At 43.3% G+C, this 26,234-nt stretch overlaps 4 protein-coding genes across 4 annotated transcripts; 3 read left to right on the top strand and 1 right to left on the bottom strand.

Moving 5' to 3' along the window:
- Positions 1-216: 216 nt before the first annotated feature.
- On the bottom strand, positions 217-4,158 carry pacc1 (proton activated chloride channel 1). Its single transcript, XM_076748909.1, has 8 exons — positions 3,907-4,158; positions 3,145-3,250; positions 2,690-2,899; positions 2,059-2,213; positions 1,769-1,911; positions 1,423-1,564; positions 1,226-1,333; positions 217-1,149 (listed from the first exon to the last, which is right to left on the bottom strand). The coding sequence occupies exons 1-8, from the start codon at positions 3,940-3,942 to the stop codon at positions 982-984; spliced, it is 1,068 nt and encodes a 355-aa protein (XP_076605024.1). The 5' UTR covers positions 3,943-4,158; the 3' UTR covers positions 217-981.
- A 1,116-nt stretch (positions 4,159-5,274) lies between these two features.
- Positions 5,275-7,714, top strand: nenf (neudesin neurotrophic factor). Its single transcript, XM_076749298.1, has 4 exons — positions 5,275-5,491; positions 5,640-5,700; positions 5,902-6,005; positions 6,480-7,714. The coding sequence occupies exons 1-4, from the start codon at positions 5,306-5,308 to the stop codon at positions 6,654-6,656; spliced, it is 528 nt and encodes a 175-aa protein (XP_076605413.1). The 5' UTR covers positions 5,275-5,305; the 3' UTR covers positions 6,657-7,714.
- A 125-nt stretch (positions 7,715-7,839) lies between these two features.
- ezra (ezrin a) lies at positions 7,840-18,936 on the top strand. The gene is made up of 13 exons (XM_076749299.1): positions 7,840-8,202; positions 9,915-9,998; positions 11,121-11,216; positions 11,975-12,249; positions 13,377-13,460; positions 14,208-14,354; positions 14,715-14,811; positions 15,015-15,178; positions 15,303-15,433; positions 16,409-16,569; positions 17,097-17,189; positions 17,575-17,859; positions 18,234-18,936. Exons 1-13 carry the CDS (start codon positions 8,191-8,193, stop codon positions 18,396-18,398), a joined length of 1,794 nt encoding a protein of 597 aa, XP_076605414.1. The 5' UTR covers positions 7,840-8,190; the 3' UTR covers positions 18,399-18,936.
- Positions 18,937-20,552: 1,616 nt separating this feature from the next.
- kcnk3b (potassium channel, subfamily K, member 3b) lies at positions 20,553-24,967 on the top strand. The gene is made up of 2 exons (XM_076748906.1): positions 20,553-20,961; positions 22,646-24,967. Exons 1-2 carry the CDS (start codon positions 20,679-20,681, stop codon positions 23,536-23,538), a joined length of 1,176 nt encoding a protein of 391 aa, XP_076605021.1. The 5' UTR covers positions 20,553-20,678; the 3' UTR covers positions 23,539-24,967.
- The last annotated feature ends 1,267 nt before the right edge of the window (positions 24,968-26,234 follow it).

Raw genomic sequence — 26,234 nt, 5'->3', positions numbered from 1 at the left:
TTCACTGTTTAGTTCGAGTTAGTAAGTCTTATAGTTTTTACAAGGAACGCACATTTTACAGTATTGCACTGCACAAATAATTTTAGGCTCCATGTTAGTTTAAAAGGGCTAATAATTTATCTATCTATGATCTTGATATACCTTGTCAAATTGGGAAACTTCAGGCAGGATATGTGTAAAGCACACATTCATTCCCCTCCACAAACTGCAAAATTTAGGCATAAAAATATATTTTTATTTTCCAGAATTTCCAAAAACATGGGATGTGGGATACAATATTGACCGACAGCACAATAAAGACATGAATTCAAGTAAATTTGAACACTGAGCACAGTGATACATGTTAAAATCACATAAAAACAACAGTGTTAGACAAAGTTCAGCCAGGACAGATTTAGCCAAACCACTACTAAAATAAGCTGATGGAGGAAAACGAGTTCCTGGTAATTTCTCAATGTAATCATAACGCTTTGTGACACGAATGTGCGATTTTCTTGAAAAAAGTAGGACACAAACATACTAGTTTCCCTTTAGAACGACACAATACACACAATAACCAATCCGAAATCCACATTTTGACCAAAGTTCACATTCTCACAGCTTTACACCTGAAACTGCCAAAACCTTCAAAAAACCATAACAAATGTTATAAGTGTCTAAGCTTTCAGCGCCATTTTCTTTTGTGTACAAAAACGGCCTTTCCAGGAATGTTCAAGAAAATATTTCTGAGATATTTCTTCTTTTTAAATGCAACAACTTCTTAAAAATTCCCTGAATTCTTCTCAAACTGACCATTTTTTCTGAAATGGTTAATCTAGAAGTAATATTCAGTTAGAGCATAATGTCTGATATGTTATGGATAAACATTGCTTAGTGTTGAATATCCATGCCAGTGATTACAAAATGTAAAGTAGTGACCTCAAAAAACACAACTGTGTAACAGTAAAACTTAGATCAATCACTAGTTTGGATCTTGTCACTTCAGTTCTCGGTTATTTGGTTCAGCTCTCGTGCTTTATTCCTCAGGTGCCTCTTACGCATCCTGATGATCCACTGAATGGTGAGTTTGGCAAAATTAGCGGCCTTGAAGAGAGCCATGAAGACGCCACAGAGAATGGCCACAGAGCTCCAGGGATTTGCAGTCACGATCTGTTTGGAGGGAAGCAGAGCTGTGGTAAAGACTGACATGGATTCTCATGAGGACAAAATGTCTCTGGGAACTTACCAGTCTGATTTCTTGCAGAAAAGGATCCCGCCACTCAAAGACAGCAAAGAAGAGCTGATTGCTTTTCTCAGATTCAGGCCTTTTGTCGTTGAATTTCACCACAGCAGACTAGAAGATCCGACATAAATGACAAAATGAAGGCTTTCTGGATCAACAACACGTATGCAGGTATGTGTACACTGGTTGGATATAAATACCTCTTGCCGAAACTCGACAGCTTCACTGTTTTTCCCCGACGTCCTCACTAGGGACATCTTGACCCAGGTCCTGAATCCTCCGGAGAAGGTCCACATGGAGTAATTCCTCTCGCAGTCCCTCATAAACTCGGACATATTTGCACTTGAGAGTCAGAAAACACAATCAAACACTGAGATCGAAAAGCAGATACACATGTGGTTCACAAGGCATGAAGCAGCACAGCGATGATGGCATTTTAACAACCTCTCAGCCTCTTCCCAGAAACTTAAATGCAGATCTGCAAATCCTCTCTGACCCTCTTCAGCTATCACACCAGGCAGGCGTCACAGATCAAAACTCAGTTACCTCTCAGTCAAGTCGCTAAACTTGGCGAAAAGCATGTAAGTGATGGCGCTGAAGTCCTCTTCTGTTTCATTGTGGCTGAACTGCATGAAGATCAGCTCTTTGTTTCTGACGTCAGAGGGGCCTCGGACCACCAGAGCTCTTTTCTGTGACGACGACGTTGAAAGAAGAAGCTGAGATTTATTTTTAAAAATGTGCAGGTTTACCGTTACACTCTACATACAGTGAATGTTTTGTGTTGTTCGGAGCTGTAATTCATGTGAAATCTCCCGCTGAATGTTTTTAAGGCTGACCTCTGTTTCATTGGCAAACGGCCCAAAGTACGACACTTCTTTAATCAGACAGTCTCCTTTCTGAGGCTTGCCTGGGTCCACCAAAGGCGGGATGTTGTCGTGGTAGTGATGTCTGCAGCTCAACAGCTTAGCTTTGCCGGGGTACAGAGCGATACCTGCACGGAGAAAACAAAAAACACAATAAATAATCAATCATTATGCATTGAAACAGGCCTACAGTAAACATGGCAACGGCAGGAACACCTACAGACATATTAATACAAGCTGCATTACAAAGTGTCTCACAGTAGGTCTGCAGTAACTCACAGACACACACTCTCTGCAGTGACGCCCAGTTTATAAAGAGCATTCAGGTGACTGAACACACCCTCTGGTGGCCACGCTGGATGTAAGATTTCCACTTGTACTATTTAATCTCCACACAGTACTGTCTTTTAATTACTCAAGTACTAAGTCTCATGTTGACAATTATCCCTGGAGTGTTTCCATTTTCTGTTCTGTTTCTGTTGTACTCTTTACTCCACCACATTAATCTGACAGCTATGGTTATTACTGCATAATAAGGCTTTAAAGGTAAAACACATGATGAAAAACCAGCACAATGGTCCCCAGTTATACGATTTATACAAACCCGGGGGTGAAAACACGTCAACCTCCTTGTAGGTGACGGACATCACAGGGTGGTTGAGCTTGTCCAGGAACTCAGAGATGGTCTGGTAGGCCAGGAACACGGCCACCGCAGTCAGCAGCAGGTAGATGAAGATGAGCACCACGGTGAAGACATTCTTCAGGCAGGCTTTGCTGACCCTCATCGATGGACTGCTTCCCCTGATGTCATCCTCTGAATGAAAGAGGAGGGAAAACGAGCAGGGAGGTCAGTCTGACTCTCAAGGCTCAGATTACTGCTTGTATGGTAGAATTGCAGGCCACATTACTTAATTAAAATGTAATAACTATGTAGAAGCAGCAGTGCTAAGCCATGTTCAGCACGCGGACCTTCACAGACCAAATTAAGAGTGTATGAACTCATGAGACCGTATAAGAGCGTCGGCCATGTTGGCTCAGAGGCACTTCACCAGTTTTCACCTTGTGAGATGCTGTCGTTGGGCTCGCTGGGCTCCAGGTGTTCAGTGGCATCGTCAAAGTAGTCTGGAGAGGGTGTGTCACCTTCATCATCGTCATCATCGTTGAACTGTGAGGTTAAGAAAAGAGCGGATAAGGAATAATGGAGAAAAGTGCGCAAAACCTTTGAAAGAGGCAAGAGCACAACGGAGACACAGACCCTGCCTTTAAAATTAGAGTTAATCTTAAACAATCCAGGTTTAATAACGGATAAATAAAAATAAATACAGTTGAATTCCTCTTTTCACTTCTCTCACACTTCTTTAACTGACTGACTTCTCAAATAGGATGGATAGTTTTAACATCCATTGCATTATTCATATTTATTACAGTAGTAATCCATCAAAATGACAATACTCTTAGTGACTTAAAGTTTTGTTTTGATCGAAGACTTTACATGTGTGTAGTTTATTTATACATACAGTCCGTGGTTGTGACATTTTAATGATTACTGTAGAGCAGACATCCTGTTCTAAAAGAACAGGGTGCAACTTCAGCTTAATCACCAGGCAGCTCCACAGAAACACAAGTCAGCTAGTTTCATGTCACCGGAAGCTGCTTCGAACAGCAGCCGTCAGCTGTACGGTCACATGACGGCAGGGGGCCGTTTACGGACCCTCCGTGACATGAGGAACTTATGGTTACCGAACTTTTACCGTATTATTGAGACAAACACCGATAATAACAAACTGACTGTACTCACAGAGGCAGGAAGGTGTAACCTACCGCTTGGTATGAGCGGGAGTTTTCTTTCCTCAGCATTCCTCTCGCACTTCTTCCACAGACTAAAAACTACCTCTGCGCTTCAATGCGAGGCCGTTGCGCTATTTGTGCCAAGTCTGAGAACTAGTTTCTCTAAATAACAGGTGCATTTTTAAGGAAGTAAAATCCCCCCTGGCTCGTGCTTAGGTTCCAGTGTTCCGTTCCAAAGAGACTCACCACACACCCACGGGGGTTTAGCGAAAACGGTAAAGGCCCATCCCATGATAACGAGGTTCCTACAACCCGCGTTCCAATACTAAACTTTGTGTCCTTGACGCGATTACCTTGTTTCCTTTCTCCTTAGTGCTGCCTTGAAGTGCCGCTCGTAAAAGTCTTCGCCCCAAGCTTAAAGGTCACAAACGGAGCGAAACCCCCTCGGTTTTCTCCATAAACATTTCAGTTAACATGGACACGAGCTACATGTTACATTAAAGTCTTTACTTTAGTCAAGATATTACATTAACACACGTTTTTTGCAACTCTAGGTCTTTATTTTTGCACATGGCACATATCCCTTTTTCTTCATGCCTTTAATAAGATAAGATTAGATGAGATAAAACTTTATTGATGACACAAATATATTATTTGATGTAAGTGAATTAAGCTTTAAAGATATGCTGCCATTTTATAGGACGTCACCTGCCGGAAGTTTGGTTGGCGGGAGCAACTTCCTGAAAGCTCCACTGGTGGCCTAGCAACCGTTCCCGCTCGTCCAACATGGCGAATTGTCGTTTTTATAATTCGGTATTTGTACGAATTAAATAAGCAAGATATAACATGTTAATTATTGAGCTGCAGAGGTGCTGTTAGGTGGGTTTATTACCTCCGGCACAGCCAGGTTAGGTGTTTCCCCGTGTTTTCCAGGTGTTTCCCCGTGTTTCCAGTCCAGCTAACTGGGCCCTTAGACATTTCACAGAAAATTAATTGGTAGCGCTTTCCTCTAAGTCATTTTTCATGTTTGATGTTTTTCCTGCATTGAATACGTTTATTTTTTAATGATTTAAGTACATTTTCCTGATTATGCTTGCATACTTGTACGTAGAAAAACTTTTCAATGCAGGACTTTTGTTTTTAACATAGTATTTTAACAGGGTGTTATTAGTTCTTTTACTGAAGTAAAGGATCTGAATATTTCCTCCACCATTGCGTAAAAGTTTTGTCTGAAGAGTGAATAATTGTCATTGACTGCTGTTAATTTCTGCTGCGCATACATACAGCAGTAGTAGTAGTAGTAGTAGTAGTAGTAGTAGTAGTAGTAGTAGTAGCAGTCGTAGTTGTAGTAGTAGAGCGCCGACCGTTATTGCTAAATTTCCTACGGCCTTAAACGCATCTGAAACTCCCTACAGCAGCGTCAGGGAAGTGGATGGCACAGTTTCCGCATCAAACTCGTCCAAACAACAATCGTACCATGGCAACGGCGCGGATTTGTGTCCTGTTTGTTGTCCTCTCTACGACTCTAGCAGAAGACGTTAAACTAAAGTACAAACCATCCACCAAACCTGTCCGATTATTCACCGAGGAGGAGCTGAAGAGATACGACGGCAGCCAGGTACTCTAAACTTTATTTCTATGTCAAATCCAGGGTGTGTCTTTGTGTGCGTGTGCGTGTTTGTGTTTTTGTTTGTTTGCGCCTCCGTGCCCGTGCAGGCAGTATGTGACAATGATTTCACCTCTCTCTCTCTCTTCCGTTGTCTTAGGAGGGACAGCCTATTTACATGGCAATAAAAGGGGTAGTGTTCGATGTCACCAAAGGAAAAGGTAAATAAAAACCACCCCTGAAACCCTGGATAATGACTAATGCAAATAAAAATGATTAATGCAAACAAAATTGTGAAGTGAAAGTTAAAGTGACACATTAATGCTCCCTGGAGCAGACGTTTATCCACTCAGAATGAACTGAACCTGCTGCAGGATTCATTGCACTGTTTTGAATTGATAACTTCATTTTACGTATCGCAGAGTTTTATGGAAAAGATGCTCCGTACAACGCCCTGGTTGGTAAAGACTCCACTCGGGCTGTGGCCAAGATGTCCCTGGACCCGGCAGACCTGACATCAGATACTGTAAGTTTGGCGTGAGATGAACACCCACAGCAGAGGTTTTGTCCTGGCACCACCCAAAGGTCTGTTTCCCGAAGCTTGAGGTCGTATTTGCCATGGATGGTTCACTCCCGTGGGTGTGGATCACCGACATCTGACTCCTGAGTGTCTCCTACAAAACAGCGTTGTATTGATAAGCTGCTTAATTACACTGAATTCAGTTTCTTTTGAATGCACCATATGTGCAGGCTTTTCAATCATTCTGCACTTCCAGCAGTATTTTTTCGACACTGCAGACTCAATTAATCTTTAAATCAGCTTTTCAAAGATCCTGGTTATGTCCCTGCTGGGAGAATTGATTGTCATAATCAAGTCAAGTCAGCTTTATTTATATAGCCCACAATGACAAATGACAAATTTACCACAAAGGTCTGTACAGTCTGTGAATCTTATGACAGGTGCCGATAAAAGTTCTTGTTTTCCATCTTTCCTGCTCAGACGGGCCTCACTGAAGAGCAGCTGGACTCTCTGGATAGCGTATTTGAAGGCACGTACAAAGCAAAGTATCCCATTGTGGGTTACACGGCATCACGCATCCTCGCCGAGGACGGAAGTCCCAACAAAGACTTCAAACCAGAGGACCAGCCCCACTTTCAGATCAAAGATGAGTTTTAATCTCATTTGACCTTTTTTGTGAAATACAGCTAATATAGTTATTTTTTTGTTAGCTAGCTGTTTGAATGTTTTCTCTTTACTTGACCAGAATCAGAACCTGATTTACAGCAAGCGCAACACGTGAAGACGAGAAGAACAAAATCTGTATGATGGAGACACTTTTTATTCATGTTTACTTGAACTAAAGGTTTTCATGATCCTTTATTATCTGTGAGAGCTTTAAGAAAGCATTTCAATCCGTGTCGTGTCTCCTACCTCACTGAAGAGTCCGTTTTTAGTGTATGTTTTACTCTGTGTTTGTCTCAAGCGTCCACAACACACTTGTATACGTTTCTTACTGAACCACTTTTAGCTCCAGACTAGTTGTGACGCCACAAAATCATGTCATCAAACTCAGGTTAATGTGAAAATGGTTCTCTGATGTCAAAGAAGCTCAAACATCCAAATGAAGTAACAGCATTTGAAGGGAGGAATTGACTTTTTTACCTTTAGCCTTCATGCAGCTGCAGTGTATTATGTATGTTTACAGTGATCATGTGACTGCTGCATGGTCAGAGCAGTAAGAACAAATAAGCTTAATGAACAGACAGAAACACACATAAAAAGTCAAATTAAACACATCTCCCAGTTTAGAAAGAGCAGTGAGCTGACGGACCAGAGCCAACAAACTAACTGAAGAGCAGCACACTTTTCCTTGAGTTAGGATTTAGTCCGGATGCCACAAACAATAATTCCATCATTGAAAGTGATGATTCATCATTTATTCTGTAAAATGTCAGAAAATAGTGAAATTTGAGAAGCTAGAGCCAAAATATTTGGATTTGCTGCTTGATTAATGACTTCTTTTTATCAAAATTGTTCTAACTTCCTGACTATTCCATGAACCGTTTCAGCTCTAGATGTTGGTATAAAATGTTGTGCACTGATCCTTAAAATGTTTATTTAATTAAAAAACGCTGAATCTGCAGCTCTGTGAATGTTTGCACGATCACAATCAGCGCCTTTGTTTTCTGTCCGATTTTGTTTTTGTACAACTGTCATTAAAGTCCGTAAATATGAACCTCGTCAGAGTTCGTTCTGCTTGAGCTTTAAGAGAAAAACACGCTCGGGATGTTATCTTCATGCGACCTCTTTATGGCAGCCCATGACTCGCTGCTGTCGCCTCCAAACAGGCAACATAAATCGTACGTCCGGGCCTTTATACCTCATGCGCTCCGATCAAAGGTCGGGTGCTGAGACAGGTGACTGTCTTCGGGTGGAGCTGGTCGTCTTGCCCTGCGCGTCCCTGCCGGGTGGTCACAGTGGAGGTGAGCCTCTCAGCTTGCGTGGTGGCAACCAAGCCGAACCTCCCACGTCACTGCGAGCGAGCTACAGCCGAGTTCAAAGGACACAAGCCCTGCCCTTGAGTGTGCCAGCGAGAGCGGAGCGGCGTTCTTTATCAGGTGGAGGTTCTGCTGGGAGTCGGCCACTGCAGCCTCGGTCAGCCTGGGAAACACTCTCTTCTGCTGGAGCTCGTCCACCAACCTGAGCCAAGATGCCCAAAACGGTAAGACTCACATACTGTTGAGAACATGAATAAATGTGTTACAGAAATGTCTCTTCCTGGTTTGAACGGGGGTTGATAGAGGTTGTTGAAATATTTATTCCTAAACACTCACAGAGAAAGACCAGTGAGAATAAGACAGATTTTAGGGTGAATCATGTCTATTTTGATCGTTTTCTTCACATCTTTTTCTGTGTTCAAGCTTCTGAGTTATTTCCTCTCCTGCTTGGCATTTACTCATTAACCAAATGTAGAGTTTGACCCATGCTGCTCACATTCCTGGCAGAGAAAAAAGCTACTAAAATGATCCTTGATGGCCAGAACTGGGCCGTATGCTGTCTGTGTGGCTGTGCACAATCATGGTAACGGCTTCTGGTGACACTGTAGTGATTTGTAAACGTAAATGTGATAAGAGTGACTTTCACCAACAGCTCGTGACTGTGCGGTTTAACAGCTTTAGTCTTTGTTTTTGTGAGATAGGCAGCAGTAATCAATCTTCCATCCAAAATGAAAGGAAGTCTTGCATTTAAACGTCCTAACTGCCCTCAGCTCGAGTTACTTAAGAGTTCAGCATCAGTTTGTAGGAACACTGATAAGAAAGGCTGGCCTGTGCATTACGCCTCCAAGTCTGCTTATATTGACACTCCAAGGAGAAAGCTGCCTGTCAGAGGTCATGCTGACGTCTGTCTCCGTTTCACTGACCTTAAACTAGCTTGAAATCAAATATATGAGTCATGGCAGCAGGTACGGCTCCTGTTGTCCTGGAAAATGCTGAATTATACGTTGAATCCTGCCTTAAATTTGAGCAGAGGGGAACTAGAGTTTTGTGGATAGCAGAAAGTACACATATAAACAAATAAAAAAAACCCTCCAGTTCAATGCTGCAACCTGCTGACTGACTATAATGGATTACTGCTTCCACAGTCAAAAAGTCAGGCTGTGGCAGCTCACAGCAAGGAATGCATCCGCAGGATGTAAGGGAGAAGCTTTCTCATGCATGTGATGGTGGAAGTGGAGAAACGGTGAAGAAACATGTTCCATAAAGGGATGTTCCAGTTTTTATTGCCCAGGTTTCAGTGGGTTTATCTTTATGACACCCGGGGTGTGCTCGAGTGTAACTTCATAAAACCATTGTGCAACTTCTCCAAGCCCAGCCGGGCCTGCAGGCCGGGGTCGCACAGCTTCCGCACGTCTGTCCTGCTTTTTTGAAAGTATTGAGAATAAGTTTGTTTTGGAAATTCACCCTCCAAACACGTGGAATTCAGATTTATTTAACTGCTCTTGTTATAAAAGAGGTCAGTCTTACTAACGGTGCTGAAGTCTAAAGGCAACTTGGCAAGCGTGAGTATTTTGATATTTTAATCTGCCTTATGTGCAACCTTGTGGCACCTCGCAAGGGTAGTCCAAAGTCTAATGAGATAGTGAGCAATTATGGTTTATGAACAATCCGCTTCACGGCTCCACATCATGTGTTTCACTCTGAAAAAGTTTCATAATGTAACCACAAGAGCAAATGTGCACCAATTAAAACGCAATATTTCTGCAAAATTAAAGACGCTCATTTAAAAATGCACACGTGAGAGAAAACGCTGGACTGATGAAGTCAGATTTATATCAGGGAGAACATCTGAACGCACGGACTGATTGTAGGTGAGAGGGTTGAAATGTGCCCAGTCTGAAAACCTCATGTTAAATACATGGCTTTTGTCCTGCAGGTCAGCGTGCGCATCACCACTATGGATGCGGAGCTGGAGTTTTCCATCCACCCAACCACCACAGGGATGCAGCTCTTTGACCAGGTCTGTACAGGTCTCCAGTGTGATGAGAGGGGTTTACTGACCTATGGGCTCAGAGGAGTCTGAGCTGGGAACCTCGTACAGGACAGCTGCACCTGATAAAGTACTCTTCATGTGTAACTGTACACTTTACTGCCAAAGTATCTGACTCTGCCTGATGCTGCATTCAGTGGTTGAAGAGTTATGAAAATACTTTGTGACAAGTAAAAATACAGTTTTGTCAGCAGCGTATGCTTAGAATTAAAGTACTTGTTATGCAGACCGCCTGTATTTGTTGAACTATACTGTTGTTTTATTGTTGGTTATTGTTTCTGCTGCAATGATATGGAAGTACTATTTTGATGTTGGAAGCAGTTTTAGGCACATAATAAACCATCAGGTGGTTTAATCTATAACAAAGTGTCTTTTATAAGACACACAACAATATGCCTGAATGTAAAATCTTCATCAGCAAAGTAGCTGTAGTGGAGTAAAAAGTACAATATTTCCCTCTGAAATGCAGTCGAATAAGTACAACCCTGATTCCAAAATGGCCGGGAGGCTGTTTAAAAGATGACTAAAACCAACTAACTTAACTCATTTGTTAATCGTTTTTGACATCAACACAAATGAAAACAACACAAAAAGCAACATATTTAAAGTTTTACCTCATCAGCTTCTTTGATTTTTGTAAATATCTGCTTATTCTGAGCTTGATGCAGCAACACGTTTCAGGACAGGAGCAACCTGTTACCTGTTTGGAGCCTTCCACAGGTAAACAGGCTCACTGGTGGCCTTCTTTGTGCCTGAAAGGTTTCCATAAAACACTCACCCAAAAGTGCTGAAAGGTGACATCACCGCCCAACACACTGTACAATTACCTAAACCTTTGTACCTGACAGGAAGGCAGCGGCGTGATAACGGGGTCTTGAGGCTTTAAATTATATTGACCCCCTTGGCTACTGTTGTGGCCGTTCACAGTGATATTATCATGAGTGAGACTGATGCACACCGTCCACAGACTTTGGGCTCAGGACTCACATCCTGTCCGAAGGTTGTTCCTCCAGAATATTAGACAGATGAAGAAAATGAGGCGGAGGTCCTCTGCTATCATGTCCCCTCTCTCTCTCTCTCTCTGCCCCTCAGGTTTCCAGGACCATCGGACTGCGTGAGATTTGGTTCTTCGGGCTGCAGTTTGTGGACACCAAAGGATTCCAAACATGGCTGAACGCTGACAAGAAGGTAAATGTGCTGTTTCACTGGGTGGGAGTGATGGTGGCCGACAGGCTGTGGAGTTCTGTTTACCGGCTCTGTGTCTCTGTTGTACTCTGCTCTACACGACTCTTCACTGTGCCTCTGCTCTGCTCTGCTGCCGTCCTCCTGACTCCTCGACACCGTTACATCCATAAAAGTGGATATTGTTTAAAAAACCACAGTGAATTGTTCATGTTTAGGCTTGGCTTCTTTTTTTAGTGGCTTTGGTCCAGCCTGGAGCTGGAATTTCAGCCATGTACTTTTATGACTTCCGGCGATCTGTTTCTTGTCCCTCGAACGCAGCACGAGGCATTCAGGTGTTACAGCTGACTCAGGCTCGTGAGATGTGTGTCCTTTGCAATCAGCTTGTTGTAGCTGGTAGTTTATCTGCTATTACAATAATAATAATAATAATAATAATAATAATAATAATAATAAACAACATTATTAATAGCACCTTTCATACAGGAGCTGTAGCACATAAAAAAGACAGAATGGACTTAAAAACATCAAAAAATGAATGTAACTTAAGATGAAGGATAAAACATACTTGATCATGATAAAAAGGATGAAAATAAAAATAAAAACAATGCATCAAATCGCAGCATGAAATAATAAGATATAGGTTAAAATAGAATCAGAAAATCAAGTAAAATACAACATTTTAAAAGAGCAGCAGTGCATCAGCGCGAGGCAAAGCACAGAAGTGTCAGAGCTGTACTCTTTACTGTACGTGTTCTGCTCAGGTGATGGTCCAGGATGTGAAGAAGGAGTCTCCCCTGCGGTTCAAGCTGAGGGTCAGGTTCTACCCCGAGGACGTGGTCGACGAGCTGATCCAGGACGTCACCCGGAGGCTCTTCTTCTTGCAGGTGAAGGAGGACATTCTGTCAGAGGAGGTGTACTGCCCTCCAGAGACCGCTGTGCTGCTGGCCTCTTACGCCCTCCAGGCCAAATACGGAGAGTACAACAAGTTGGTGAATCATCAAGGGTACATGTCCTCCGAGCGCCTGCTGCCCAAGAGGTGAGCGTGAGGGGCTGGAGGAGCTCCGTGAAAGCTGGTGGTCATTCTCTGGTGTTCCACTTTCTGCACTGCACTGTACACACTAGGGCTGCAGCTAACAGTTATTTCCATTATCAGTTAATCTGCTGATTATTTTCACGATTAACTGATGAATTGATAAGTCTATAAGCAGATTCAGTCAAAAAACAGTGAAAAATGCTCATCACGGTTTCCCAGAGCCCAAACGACGTCTTCAAACTCCTTCTTTTGTTCGTCAAAACTCCAAAGACTCTTCATTTACTGTCATAAATGACAAAGAAAAGCAGCAAATCCTTACGTTCAGGAAGCTGCAAGCAGCAAATGTTTGACATTTTTCCTCGAAATTGACTGAAACTATTCATTTTCTTTCAGTTGACTAACTGATGGATCGACTACTCGTTGCAGAAATAACACACATTATCAAAGAAATGAAGATGTACAAAATCATTAAAAATAATAACTTAACTGCTATTAAGTCTTATGTTAAAAAATTTATTTTTAAGGGCAAACAGGACATGTTTGATCTGTTTACTGTGTTGAGTGTTTGGACTGAAGATGATGAAGAGGAGGAGTGAAGGCTTCTTTGTGTAAACCCTGCAGTGTTGTTGAGTTTATGAGCTCTTCAGGCTGTTTGCTTTGCTTTGATCTCTGTATTTCTGTGTGGGCGTAAGGCAAAGAATAATTAATATATTAAAAAAAGAAGGATTGAACTGGACCTAGGAACAGTGCCAACAGCGCTGCAGCTTCTTTTTTTTCTTTACATTTTCAGATATTTTGTTATTGTGAAAGGTGCAAAAACATCTTTGCAACTTCTTGAAATGAGCCAAAAACTTGGATGAGCTGAGCAGCGCTCCTGTGGGTCATCATCGGGCCAGCCAAGGAATGATTTCTTACCCTGTGTTATTTCATAACATCTTTTAGAGGCATAAAATTATACAGGAATCCACAAAAAACTGAATACATCTCATATAACAAAATCAATATAAGTGGGAGAGGTCAGGGCAGGAGAGACAGGACGATGCAGCCTGTGTTTGATCTGTCTCTGTAGGTGTACACAGACTGTTGACATTTTCACCAGTGGGTTGCTGATAACTCGTCTCTCCTCTCAGAGTGCTGCAACAACACAAGCTGTCCAAGGATCAGTGGGAAGAGAGAATCCAGGTTTGGCACAAGGAGCACAGGTCAATGCTGAAGTAAGTGATAAATACTCTGATGGAAATCTCCTCCGCCTCCATCACGGATCTGTCTTCATTAAAGGGAGCCCACGTCACTTTTTAAAGAAGAGATGTTGCTGATTAAAAGCTGACTTCAGTGGCAATAAAACACATCCTCACTCACTTCAACACACTCAGTGGTTTTGCTGCCACCACCTCACTTGGTCTGGTATGACCAGCAGCTGTGTTAGCTAACTTCAGACGCGGTAAATATTGCTGTTTAACTGTCATTACTGAGTCCGTTTGCTCACTTTATGACTCTTCTCTGCTTGTGCTAATATTACACTACTGTTTATTTTGCCACAGAGAGACAGTAATTACATTTAATATCAAAAGCAAAACGAAAAGTAAACACATATCAATGTGTCACGTCTGTCATTACCACATGTGGCCACATGGGTTGCTGTAGCACAAAAGTTTAATCATCTGGCTTTAAAGCGCCTCCAGCTGCAGGTGGCTACATTTCTAAATATCAAAAGGTTAATGTTTAACAACTATAATTCAATGCTGAGGCGTACAGAGAATTAAAAATCCAAATTTCCCAGACACATTAAGGATTTACGGTTTAACTAGATGACTACACACAACGCATGTGTCGTAAATTAAATCTAAATGGAGCTGGCGACGGGAAGTCAACCCGCTTATGGTCTGATGAAGTTTAATTCAAGCAGTTTGTGTATCTGTGTGACCTCCTGATGTTTCCATCCGTCCGTTCGACCTGACCAGGGAAGAGGCCATGATCGAGTACCTGAAGATCGCTCAGGACCTGGAAATGTACGGCATCAACTACTTTGAGATCAAGAACAAGAAGGGCACGGAGCTGTGGCTCGGAGTCGACGCTCTGGGACTGAACATCTATGAGAAGAAAGACAAGTAAGTCAAAGACTCTGTGTTCACTGGTTGTGTACGTACTTATTAACGTCTCCTTACATCATACGTGTAGCGTGTGCTGATTTGACGAGGCAGCTGTAGCCTGGGGGGCATCACACGAGCGGCCATCGACCTCGGCCAGCTTCTCGTCACGTCGGTCGAGTTTTAAATAACATGTTTGACCGCGTGGCTGTTGTTTTGGAGAGGCCGTTGACCTAATTCTCATGATTCTACTACAACATGAAGGTGTCGCCGGCCTGCTGCTCTGACGCCACGTCTGTCAGCAGTGGCGATCAGAGTTTGTGCCTGTGAATAATGTATGAAAAGAAACTGTTAAAACATGCTGTTTTCTCCGTCCTCCAGGCTGACTCCAAAGATTGGATTCCCCTGGAGTGAAATTAGAAACATTTCTTTCAATGATAAGAAATTTCTCATCAAGCCCGTAGATAGGAAATCTAATGTAAGTATTCTGTGTCTATGGGTGATAGAAGAAAAAGTGGTTAAAGTTGCACAAATCTTGTGAATTGTAAATATCAAAGCAACATTTTTAATTAAACTTGTATGCGTTTTTTTTTTTTTTTTTAAATTTTGATTTAAAAATTGAGGTCGGAGCTCTGGATGTAGCCCAAAGTGTCCCTGACGTGTGTTTTTTGTCTTTCCAAGGACTTCATATTCTACGCCCCGCAACTGCGAGTCAACAAGGGCATCCTGCAGCTGTGCATGGGCAACCACGAGATGTACACGCGCCGCCGCAAGCCCGACACCATCGAGGTTCAGCAGATGAAGGCTCAGGCCAAAGAGGAGAGGCTGCAGAAGAAGATCGAGAGGTGCGGGAAGGGTCGGCGAGTCAAAGCCGAACGCTTAAAAAGTCACGTGCGTTACTGTGACGGCCTGAGACGGACGAGGCGCGAGGATGTGATTAAAATGTTCATGTGTTCGTGTGTTCTGCAGGGACCAGCTGGAGAGCGAGAAGAGGAGGAGGGAGATGATGGAGAAAGAGAAGGAGGACATGGAGAGAGAAAAGCAGGAGCTGATGATGAAGCTCTACCAGTTTGAGGAGACGAAAAAGAAAGCAGAGAGAGGTGAGACGCTTCCCTTCAGCGTCCGCTCGTACAGAACACACCGGCGATGTGATGCTACAGAGAGGCAGCAGCATCAACAGGGAACGTGGCTTCACTGCCCTCTTCTGTTTGCTTGCTTGAAATATTTTCTTCACAGAAAAAGTGAAAACTGTGAGAATGGATGTTTCTCTCTCGCTGCTCACTCAGTTTTTACATGAATCACATAACAGTCACAGTTACAGTCATTTGGCAGACGCTTTTATCCAAGGCGACGCACATATGAATTCACACACCGATGGCGCAGCATCGGGGGCAGTTTTTGGGGATTTTGGTGATTTCTGCCACTCATTGAAAACCAAAGTCATTGTTTGATGACGTGGTGAAGTAGTGTGGGATCATGGGAGTTGCTGTCCTCACTGTTAAACGTCATTACAGATGAAAATCTGTCACAGATGAAGTCATTTATTAAAGTTTTATTCACCACTTTCTCGTCATCATCTGGTCTCTCCTGTGTCGTTTCCTGGAGGCGACTCTTGGTTTGAACATTGTTGGAAACATTTGGTTTTTAGTCATTTTAATGCTAAAATGGTACATATTGCATGTTTAAGTCTGTGTTTTGTAAATCTGAAACTGAAAGGTTCCCCCGATGATTAAAGGGGAAAAATATTTTACCCAAAACTAGGTTTCTTTTTACTGACTTTCTACTACATTTTTTGGCTTTTTTTCTCATGAAATACTTCATATTTTAACTCGTAACTCTAAAAATTATTCAAATTTTATCTTATCATGAGGGGGTCACAAACTGACACTGGTTCATTTCAAGGGTCCATAAGCCAAAAAGCTCCGGCATCACTGCCTTCAGGCGTACAAATGTATTATTTTACAGGCTTTTAATTGTCCCAGAAAATCACCAGAATGCAGCTAAAAACAATCCAAGTAGTTGATTTTTCATCCTGTCCACAACATGAAAGATGTCGCACTGACTTGGTCCTGCAGATCTTCAGGAGCAGCTGGACAGGGCCATGAGGCTGGAGGAGGAGAGGAGGAGGGTGGAGCAGGAGGCGGCCCGGCTGGAGGCTGAGAGGATGGAGGCCATAATAGCCAAGGAGGAGCTGGCCAGGCAAGCTGAGGACCAGATAAAGAGCCAGGAGCAGCTGGTGAGTACGCGGTGCAAGAAGTGCTCAAATCCTTCACGTGAGAAAGTCGTGACAGAGAAACACTCATCACGCATGAAGCTCCCACATTCACATAAACACATATTAACTACTTTAATTGCAGTGTGAGCTAATGCGTCCCTGTTTGGGGGATCTTCCTGCTCTCCTGGGATTACATTTCTCTCGTAGCTTGAGAAAATTCTCCAAGACTCTTTCCCACTTTGTTCTTTATTCCATTGAGCTAAAACAAGGCTGTTTTTATGTTTCTATGATATTTTATGAGCTTATCAGAGGCTGAATGCGAAATCAGAATTTGTAAAGTCAGTCGTGACTGTCAGGTAATTAAACATACTACATGTCTTCATTCACTTCACATTGATGTTAAATAAACGGTGAACTCCAGCCGTCCTCTGCTGTTTTTGTCCATCCATTCATAAAACGACGCCGTGTCCTGAGAATCGAGGTCGCAGAGGTAAACAGGTGTCTATTCTCGGGCTTTTTGACGACACGCTTTGTGCCTCCTCCCGCAGGCTCTGGAGTTGGCCGAGTACGGCGCCAAGATCGCTGTGCTGGAGGAGGCCAAGCGAGTCAAGGAAGAAGAGGCTGAGTCATGGCACAGCAAGGTGGGTTTCCAACGCACGATCAAAGGATGGACGGGCCCCTCCAGGTCACAGGGATTACCTGGAAAATGTCACCATTTCCTGTGCTGCTCTTCGTGGTCACGAGACTCTTTTTTTCACATCACTTGTACAACCTGCAGTCTTTTTATTTTGTGTGTTTCAACACTCGTCAGTCCGAAAAGACGATTTCTTTATATTTTGTTCACAGGCTGTCTGGGATGTATTTAAGACCAAAGCAAATTGGGCAACAGTTTATTTTAAGTCCCCTTATTTAGCATTTATAAGCAGAATATACACACTTAAATGCTTTATGTGACAAAATAATGTCATTAAATATAACTGTGGAGCAGCTCATCATGTGACTAACGAATGCATGAATACTGACCAGGCCAGAGAAGTGGAGGAGAATCTGATAAGGACAAAGGAGGAGCTGCACGTTGTGATGACCGCTAGCAATTCAGTTCCCGCCGCCGCTCCCGCCTCCGCCTCCGCCTCCGCCTCCGCCTCCTCCTCCTCCTCCTCCTCCTCGGACAGCGAGAGCGACCACGAGCACAGCGAAGAGAACAGCACCTACAGCGCCGAGCTGCAGACGCAGGACATCAACGACCACCACGAGGAGGAGGAGCGACTCACCGAGGCCAAGAAGAACGAGCGCCTGCAGAGGCAGCTGATGGTGAGTTCAGGGTCCCAGGACACAGTTCACACATGAGTTTGCATAAAAACTGTCATATATAGCTGCTCTCATTTGAATGTGAAGTAGAACTCTAATACACGTATTTGCATCGGATAATAACAATAATCAGGATTATAGTGTTACAACTCTCAGTTTGGACTACAAGAGTGACAAAAGTAATGATTTGAGAAATGACCAGAGAAGAAATTCATCATAGACAGACTGTCTATCTACCAGAAAACCACACAATGGAGTCATTCTGAGAGATCAATTCTGGGACATACCAGTTTAAGAACATCTGTCTGGACACGGTGTGAACGTCTGCGAGGAGCGTGTCCTTGTGGTGTAGTGACTGGACTCTCTTCCCTCCACAGGAGCTGAGCTCAGAGCTGGCCCAATCCCACGACGACAACAAGAGGACCCACAACGACGTGCTCCACGCCGAGAACATCCGAGCCGGCCGCGACAAGTACAAGACCCTGCGTCAGATCCGTCAGGGCAACACCAAGCAGAGGATCGATGAGTTCGAGGCCTTGTAGAAACCTCAGAGACCTGAAGATCGCTCCCAGATACCTCGTGAAGGCCATGTTCAGCCATGTTTTTCATCTAAGTGTGATGTAATCGCAGCCTCACCTGATTTTAAAGACCCAGAAAAGCAAGGAGCTGATCCGTGTAAGAGTACCTCCATGAGTTTTATGTTATTGGTTTAACTTTTGGTTGAAAGTTTTGTTTTTTCTTTGTAGCACTCAAACATCTCCAATGTGCTGTTTAGTCCCATTAAAACATGAGAACGTAGCAGAACGCTGGCGTGTTCCTGATATACCGTATGAACAAAGCTGGTATGTGAGGTGTACTGTACAAATTACTTTGAAACGATCAAAAAAAAAGTTCCTGCATTTTGGCTTTGCAGTGTCATTTTACCAGAGTGAAGCGGCTAAATTTTGATTTATTTAATGAACATCCCATGTTGGAATCACTGCCTTGTAGAACTGCAACTAACGATCATTTTTATTATTGATTAATGTATTCATTATTTGTTGGATTAATCATATATAAAATGTGTAAAAAACATCCAGAACATGTTCTCGGAGTCCTGTGTCATCTCTTTATGTTGCCTGTTTTGTCCAACTAACAATCTAAAACCCAAACATATTAAATTTATAAAGAGACAAACAGCAGATCCTCACATTTGTTTGGCATTTTGCTTGGAAAAACATCAAAATTGTTGCTGATTAATTGTCTGTATATCAGCTAATCGATCAATCAATGTGCTTGTGATCTCACATAATTTTAAACTCAACTGTTTTTGATTTTGCTTGACAAATTTTCACTTTTGAGATACAAGAAGAATCTTTTCAGATATTTCTGATTAGAGCTGATTTTGCTTTTACCACACAGGACCATTTTGAAGCCCAGTTTAATTTAAATGAACTTCAGCTTTGAGTGTTACCATCTGACCTTAAAGGACGTGACCATCCCGTTTATGTAATTTCATAAACTCCAGATAAAATCTAGATAACCTTACGTACTCTTAAAGGACCAGTGTGTTGGATTTAGTGACATCTTGTGGTGAGATTGCAGACTGCAACCAGCTGAACACCCCTCCCCTCACCCTCCCACCCCAAGCGTGACCTTGGCTACTGTAGAAACGTGGTGGTGCAACATGGCGGACTCTGTAGAGGAAGACCGTCTCCCTCTGCAGATGTAAAGACTCAATCTCAGGTAAAAAAAAAAAAAAAAAAAAACAACAACCCACATAATTATTAATTTTATAGTATATTCCATTTAGTATTTAAAAAGAATGAAATTGAAGTCCCAAGTTGTAGTTTCAATTGACTCAATTTCCCATAATGCAACTCGAAAGACCTGAAATGCCTCATAAATGGCCGACACTTTTACTTAATACCACAGACTTTCTCAGGCTGAGGGATTTTGGTCTGATCTCAACAAATAATAATAATAATAATAGTAACCCTGATGACATCACAGTGATGTCATTTTGTCAACCTGTGGACATGTTAAAACTGATTCCACAGGCTGACGATCACCCTTTGTTGTGCGTAAACGGTGGATTGATCCTTTAAACCCGCATTAGAACACCTGCAGCTGGCAGCAGGTGAGCAAATAAAGACAGCGATAACTCCCTGGTAGGGAACTCTGGTCACCGTCCTCCTGCATGCTATAAAGTAATAAACCCTGCCTCTCATTTCTCCTAAAAATCACACTCAAATCTATTTTCTGTGTGTCTAAAAGTTGAGAGTCCTGCAGCCTGCGAGCCATGAAGAGGATGCGGCTCTGAGATGCTTATCGTTGGGTTGCTAGACAACTTGTGAAGTCAGAGGAGGCAGCCTGTTTAACTAGCCGCTGGGTAAATATTTTATCTGTGAATGAACACATGAATCATTCACTGAGCAATATTTGACAACGTTACGGGCTGTTTGTCGGACGGTGAACCACTTCTGCTGAGGAGTGAGTAGGAGAAAAGATATTTATTTTGGCCTCCGGGAGTGAAAGCGGTGCGTGTGTGCGTAAAAACCTGCGCATAGGTGTGCGCTTGATTTGAGCCACTACTGACAGAAGCCGCCTCTGCCGGTCTGTGGGATTGCCCTGTGTTTCTTTTCTGCAGAATCTAAATATAAGTCGGTGACAAATAGTCCAAATACAGTAGCAACCCAACTGTGATGTGGGGGTGGTGCTGAGAGAACAGCTCCGTCTCCAAAGTCCCCCTCTGTTGGATCCGGAGTCCGTCAGGAGAAGGTCGCACAGAGTCTCGGCTCCCACCTGCACTTGATGCATCTTTTTTTCCCTTCTCGGTTACCATGAAGAGACAAAACGCCAGGACTCTCGCCCTCATCATAAGCATCCTCACCTACCTGGTGGTCGGAGCGGCCGTGTTCGAGACCCTGGAGTCGAAACAGGAGAAAAGTCACAAGAGGAAGCTCGACGCCAGAAAGTACGAACTCATGCGCAAATACAACTTGACCAAAGAGAACTTCGAGGAGCTGGAGCACGTCGTGCTGCACCTCAAACCTCACAAAGCGGGGGTCCAGTGGAAATTTGCTGGGTCCTTTTACTTCGCCATCACTGTGATTACGACAATAGGTGAGCAGCTGCTTCGTTAACGCGTTAAAAGACGTGGGCGCGTGGGGATGTGTCACCGAGGGTGCCAGCGCAGGGCCGTAGCCAAGATTTAAGAAAGGCTGAGTCCCCCTCGGCCCAGTCTGTGCCTCTTTACATTTGGGCCACAGAGATAAGCATCAGTTTGTTTGTTTTTTAATTATTATTATTAAGGAAAAACACCTGGTGCATCTTTGGCAGGTTGTTGTAGGACAGGCCCTGAAGGTGTTTCCAGAAGCCTCTTCAAAGACTCCATGAAGATGTTCAAACCGTCTCAGATAGAACGGACGTGACCTTTTTGCTTAAGTTTTTCCTTTTTTAGTTATTATAGGATTTAATTGAGGAATCTGGTTAAAACCCTTCTGAGAAAAACAGTCAATGATGGCATCTCTCTCACGCTTACTGATTCATTTCCTCTTTGTTTAACCTACTAAAATATATAGTGGCTCATACTCGCTGGTCATGACGGAGTTTTATAGGACATGAGCCAAACTATCACCGTTTGCCCAAATTTACTCTATTATTTTATATTTTCAAACAAAATAACTGGTTGATTTCAGGCTTCCTGAGCAGAAAACTGAGTCGCAGCTTGAGAAAAAGCTTAAAAATCATTTTCCTCTCACAGTTAATTGAATCTTTTTTTTAATCCAGAGGGTCAGAAGAGCCTGTGAGGATGTTGGAAATGTGTTCAGCGGTGGGTGTTGTCAAAAGACCTTCGGAGTGTTTCAGAGATCAGGACGTATTTATTTTTTGGGAAATCTGATGCTGAGCTCTGAGATTCGAGTGGTGGCAATGAGAGAGGCACAAACGGGGGCTGCATCATCCGTGTTTCCTGTAAATCTGTCTCCTTACACGAACGTTTAAGTCCAGTTTCAAGGATCTGTCAGTAATGATCCATTCATTCGGTCTCATTGAGGTATTGTTTTGGACTTTTATTTTTATGGTTTTAGACAGTTTGTGGTGTTTGAAGTGAATATTTAGGCTGCTTCTATGAAATCTTATATTACTGTCGCAGAAATTTTCTTCATGATTTAATCATATTTTTCCTATTTAATTCTGATTTTGTGGCATATTTTGAGTTGTGTCTTATGTTGCTGCCTTTCTTTGCCAGGATAGCACAGAAAAAGAGAAAATTAGAATGGTAATAAGGAATATAATAACAATATAAATAATGACTAAATTGGTTTAATTCGGCTTTGAACAGTCAAAAATAAGAAAGCTGAGTCATAAAATATGAGAGTCAGCTTTAAAACAACAGCAGGTTTAATTTGTGCGTAGTTGTAAAATGGAAACACCTTCTCAAGTCACTAAAACGAGCACATTTCTGAAACAACAAGGACACGTTTACGGCTCCGTCATTACGATTAGGCCACTTAATTTAGGTGAAGAAAGTGATGCCTTTCTAATTTATTTCGAGTGTTTACAACATCTCAGCTCACAACGGCGTGGGAGTTATAAATAAATAGGTGTTAATTCACAACATTGAAGGCAAGCTGAAAAGTGTGATTGGGTTTTCCATTAATGGGATTTAGAGGAGTGTGTCGGTGTCCTCTGTATTCAAATCAAGCAACAGTCTTAAAGAATTATTGTATTTATTGTCAAACTGGCTCACACGGCGAGCACAGTGCACAGCGTCCGAGGTGTAAAACTGTAACGTCTTCTCATTCAGGTTACGGCCATGCGGCGCCCAGCACCGACTCAGGGAAGGTGTTCTGCATGTTCTACGCCCTCCTGGGGATCCCGCTCACCCTGGTCATGTTCCAGAGCCTGGGTGAGCGGATCAACACGTTCGTCAGGTACCTGCTGCACCAAGCCAAGAAGTGCCTGGGAATGCGTCAGACCGAGGTCTCCATGGCAAACATGGTGACGGTGGGCTTCTTCTCCTGCATGAGCACCCTGTGCGTGGGGGCCGTGGCGTTCTCCCACTGCGAGGGATGGAGCTTCCTCCACGCCTTTTACTACTGCTTCATCACGCTCACCACGATTGGGTTTGGAGACTACGTGGCTCTGCAGAGGGACAACGCGCTGCAGAATGACCCTCGGTACGTGGCTTTCTGCTTCGTGTACATCCTGATGGGCCTGACGGTGATCGGGGCGTTCCTGAACCTGGTGGTGCTTCGCTTCCTGACCATGAACACCGAGGACGAGCGGAGGGACGCCAAGCAGAGGGCCTTGATGACTGTCAGTAAGCCCAGAGGAGAGGTGGCTCGTCTGATACCCGTCTCAGCCTCAACCTCCTCCACACCCGTAGCAGAAGACGCCACAAAGGCTAAAGATTTAAAAGGTGTCTACACCGAGGTGCTGCATTTCCAGACTATATGCTCCTGCTTGTGGTACAGGAGCAAGGAGAAGCTGCAGGGCTCCATACCCACCATGATCCCTCAGGAGCTGACGTTCTCCGATGCCTACTTGCAGCAGAACAGCGACTGTCCTCACTACGTGGAGCCTTTATCGACAGGCTGCGTTTGCAGTCCACGTCAGTGTTCGAGCATAAGCTCCATAACAACGGGCCTACACATTCTCTCTCCGTTCAGGGTGTTTAAGAGACGCAGCTCCGTCTAGCCTTTCAATACAGCAGATTTCAGTACAGCACAGTGCGTCTATACTGCCAAGCGGACAACAGATACTTGGCAGTCCTCGCAGCAAAGACATGACTGCAAGTAGATGTTTGTGGTGCTATAATCCCAGTAAACCAACAGTAGGACAGGCAAAAGGGAAAAGCACATACAGTACTGTAAACAGCAAAGTCTTACTCAAATACACATTTGAGAAAGCACGCAACGTTTTGGCTCGAGGTCTTATTCAGGAGCGTCTATTGTGCTTTGTCAAAACATATAGAAGTCATCTGGGTCACTGCACATGAGCATGCTGCAGCACATGTCCTGACCAGTGTATACAGTGTGTAGGCGACAGCACGGCAGCAGAACAGGTGCTGCAGGAGGAGGTTCAGGTTCAGTCAGCTGAGCAACTGCACAATAAGATGATACATAACTGAAACTTCTGCAGCTCTGCAGTAAATCCCATTTAATGATAATGTCAGAAATGCTGATTCAACTCAGGGGTTATTTCTTAAAGCTGTCATTTGTGGTGTTATTGTCAGTTTTCCCGTGTTAGACCTCATATAAGTTGCCTTATGCTGCCCTAAAAACGTATCCAAACACATCGTGATTGTCAGAACTTTACAGAGCGAACGCACACTGGTAACTCGGTGTGACTCATTCCCTGTGTGGCTGCCTCTGTTATTGTGATTCTCGGTGCTCTCTGCCCAAAATGCTGGTGCATCAGTCACAAACACTGCAAAATTACGTAACGTCACAAGTGGAGAAGTTCAAAAAATCACGATGACATATCCCAAACATGGTGAAGCGGCATGAGGAGTACAGTAATCACAAGGAGATACTCACCAGCACTGACTGAAACACACTTCACTGGGTTTCACAGCACCACAAAGGACCGCTTTCAAAGTGCCCATCAGGCTAAATCGACAACTCTGACATTCTCGACAAAGAGCGATTAGCTTCACCAAGCTGGCGTTCACTGCAGGGTTTCTGGTATTGCCAGGTGTTTCTGTTAATTTGTCCACCCCTGTAGCTGATGGTTTGTTCATTAGTCAATATTTGGCACTGCTGGCTCCAGAAATCAGTCCAGAGCAGGTGCTGGTCTCCATGTCCAGAGGGGTGAGGAACAGCTGTTGTGTTATTAAAGGAATAGTTCAAAATCTGCTTTTATGCTGCCATGCAGAGAGATTGATGTCACTGTCATGGCTGTGTGTTGAGAGCTGGAGCTAGGAAGTCAGTTTTTACACCCTGAATTTGGTAAATATGTAACTTGAGAGCGAGTTATCCGGGGCTAGCCAGCAGCTGTTTAGCTTAGCTTAGCATAAACAGCTTACACAGGGGGAAACACCTGACTTGACTCTGCCCAAAGGCAAAGAAAAAGCTCACCAATTAACATGACAGAGGCAGTCTAGCTTTTTCCTCAAGTCTCCATTCTTAATGCTAAGCTAAGCTAATCTTGGCCCCAGGCTCCAGGGCCATATATATATGAATATGAAGCATATTCCCAACATGTTAAACTATTCCTTTAATCCATAGTATAAACTCGTATTCAGGTGTAAAAATGTCAGTTTGTGACTTTTCGGGTTGTTTTGTGCTGCAGAAGCCAGAATCTCATCATGCCGAGGCTGCCGGCGGCAGAGACGTTGCACAGAAGCGCTGGGTGGATGGATAAACTGTTGTTTGTCAAGAGATAGTTTTAGCAAGAAACTCCCAAAACCACATTTTTAGATTTCTGTTTGTGTGCTGATTTAAGATAAGACGCGTTCATTCGCGGGCTTTAGAGTGCTGGTTCCCAGCCCGGGCGACCCGACCCCACTAAGAGGCCCTTCACAGGGGGGTCGTGAAAATTGTTATTTTTAAATCTTACAACAACCAAAGAGATAACAGAACAAAAGCCAAGCGTCAGGGAGGTGAAAACACTGAATTTGTCAAAAAATGTGTGATTGTTAAAAATAAAGAAAATACACAAATATCAAATATCAGAAAAGCTCATCTCTGATGCAAGATTAAGGAAATAATCAGCTCAAAATGAATCCAGATTACTCATTTTACACAAACTTCCTGCAGTTATTGTGTTCACTATTTAGGTTAATTGTACAGTTTACCAGTTGTTCTGTATGATATGAAAATATCCAGAGAAAAAGAGAGATAGACGAGGCTTCCTTCGTGGAAAAAGGCTGGGAAACAGTGCTTTCGGAGAGCTGGGAGGCAGATTTTTCAACAGTCCCTCTGGCTGTTCGCCCTCCAAATTAAAAAACAACAACAACAGATTCAACCCTTCAACACGGATCATCTATCAAATGTTTTGGGTATGAATCGACTACATTTCTCTCTTTTGACCCGAAGGACAATGAGGCTTCGCACACGTCTGACTATCAAACACATCAGCTGCTCAGATATGAAACGTGCAGAGCTGTCCAAGTCACATCTGGACCAAACTGGAGATTCACACTATTTTTAGGAGCAGTTCGGAGTGACAGATGGGAGGACGTTCTGTCTGTTTGGACAATGGATAATAAGCTGGTTGTCAATCACAGATAATTATGCCACAAAAGACGAATTCTCTCTGATTGATGGACGAGGGGAGAAAAAAAAATCCACCCTCAGATACTCGTCCTTATATTTCAGGGCCTATTTCGGTGTTTGCTGGTGTATTTTTTCAGCAGGCGACATGATTTGACATCACATTAAGTTTATTTC

Source organism: Chaetodon auriga, chromosome 14, assembly GCF_051107435.1.
Source record: "Chaetodon auriga isolate fChaAug3 chromosome 14, fChaAug3.hap1, whole genome shotgun sequence".
Taxonomy (NCBI): Eukaryota; Metazoa; Chordata; class Actinopteri; order Chaetodontiformes; family Chaetodontidae; genus Chaetodon; species Chaetodon auriga.
The sequence above is the reverse complement of the archived record's forward strand: the minus strand, read 5'-3'. Positions and strand labels throughout refer to the sequence as shown.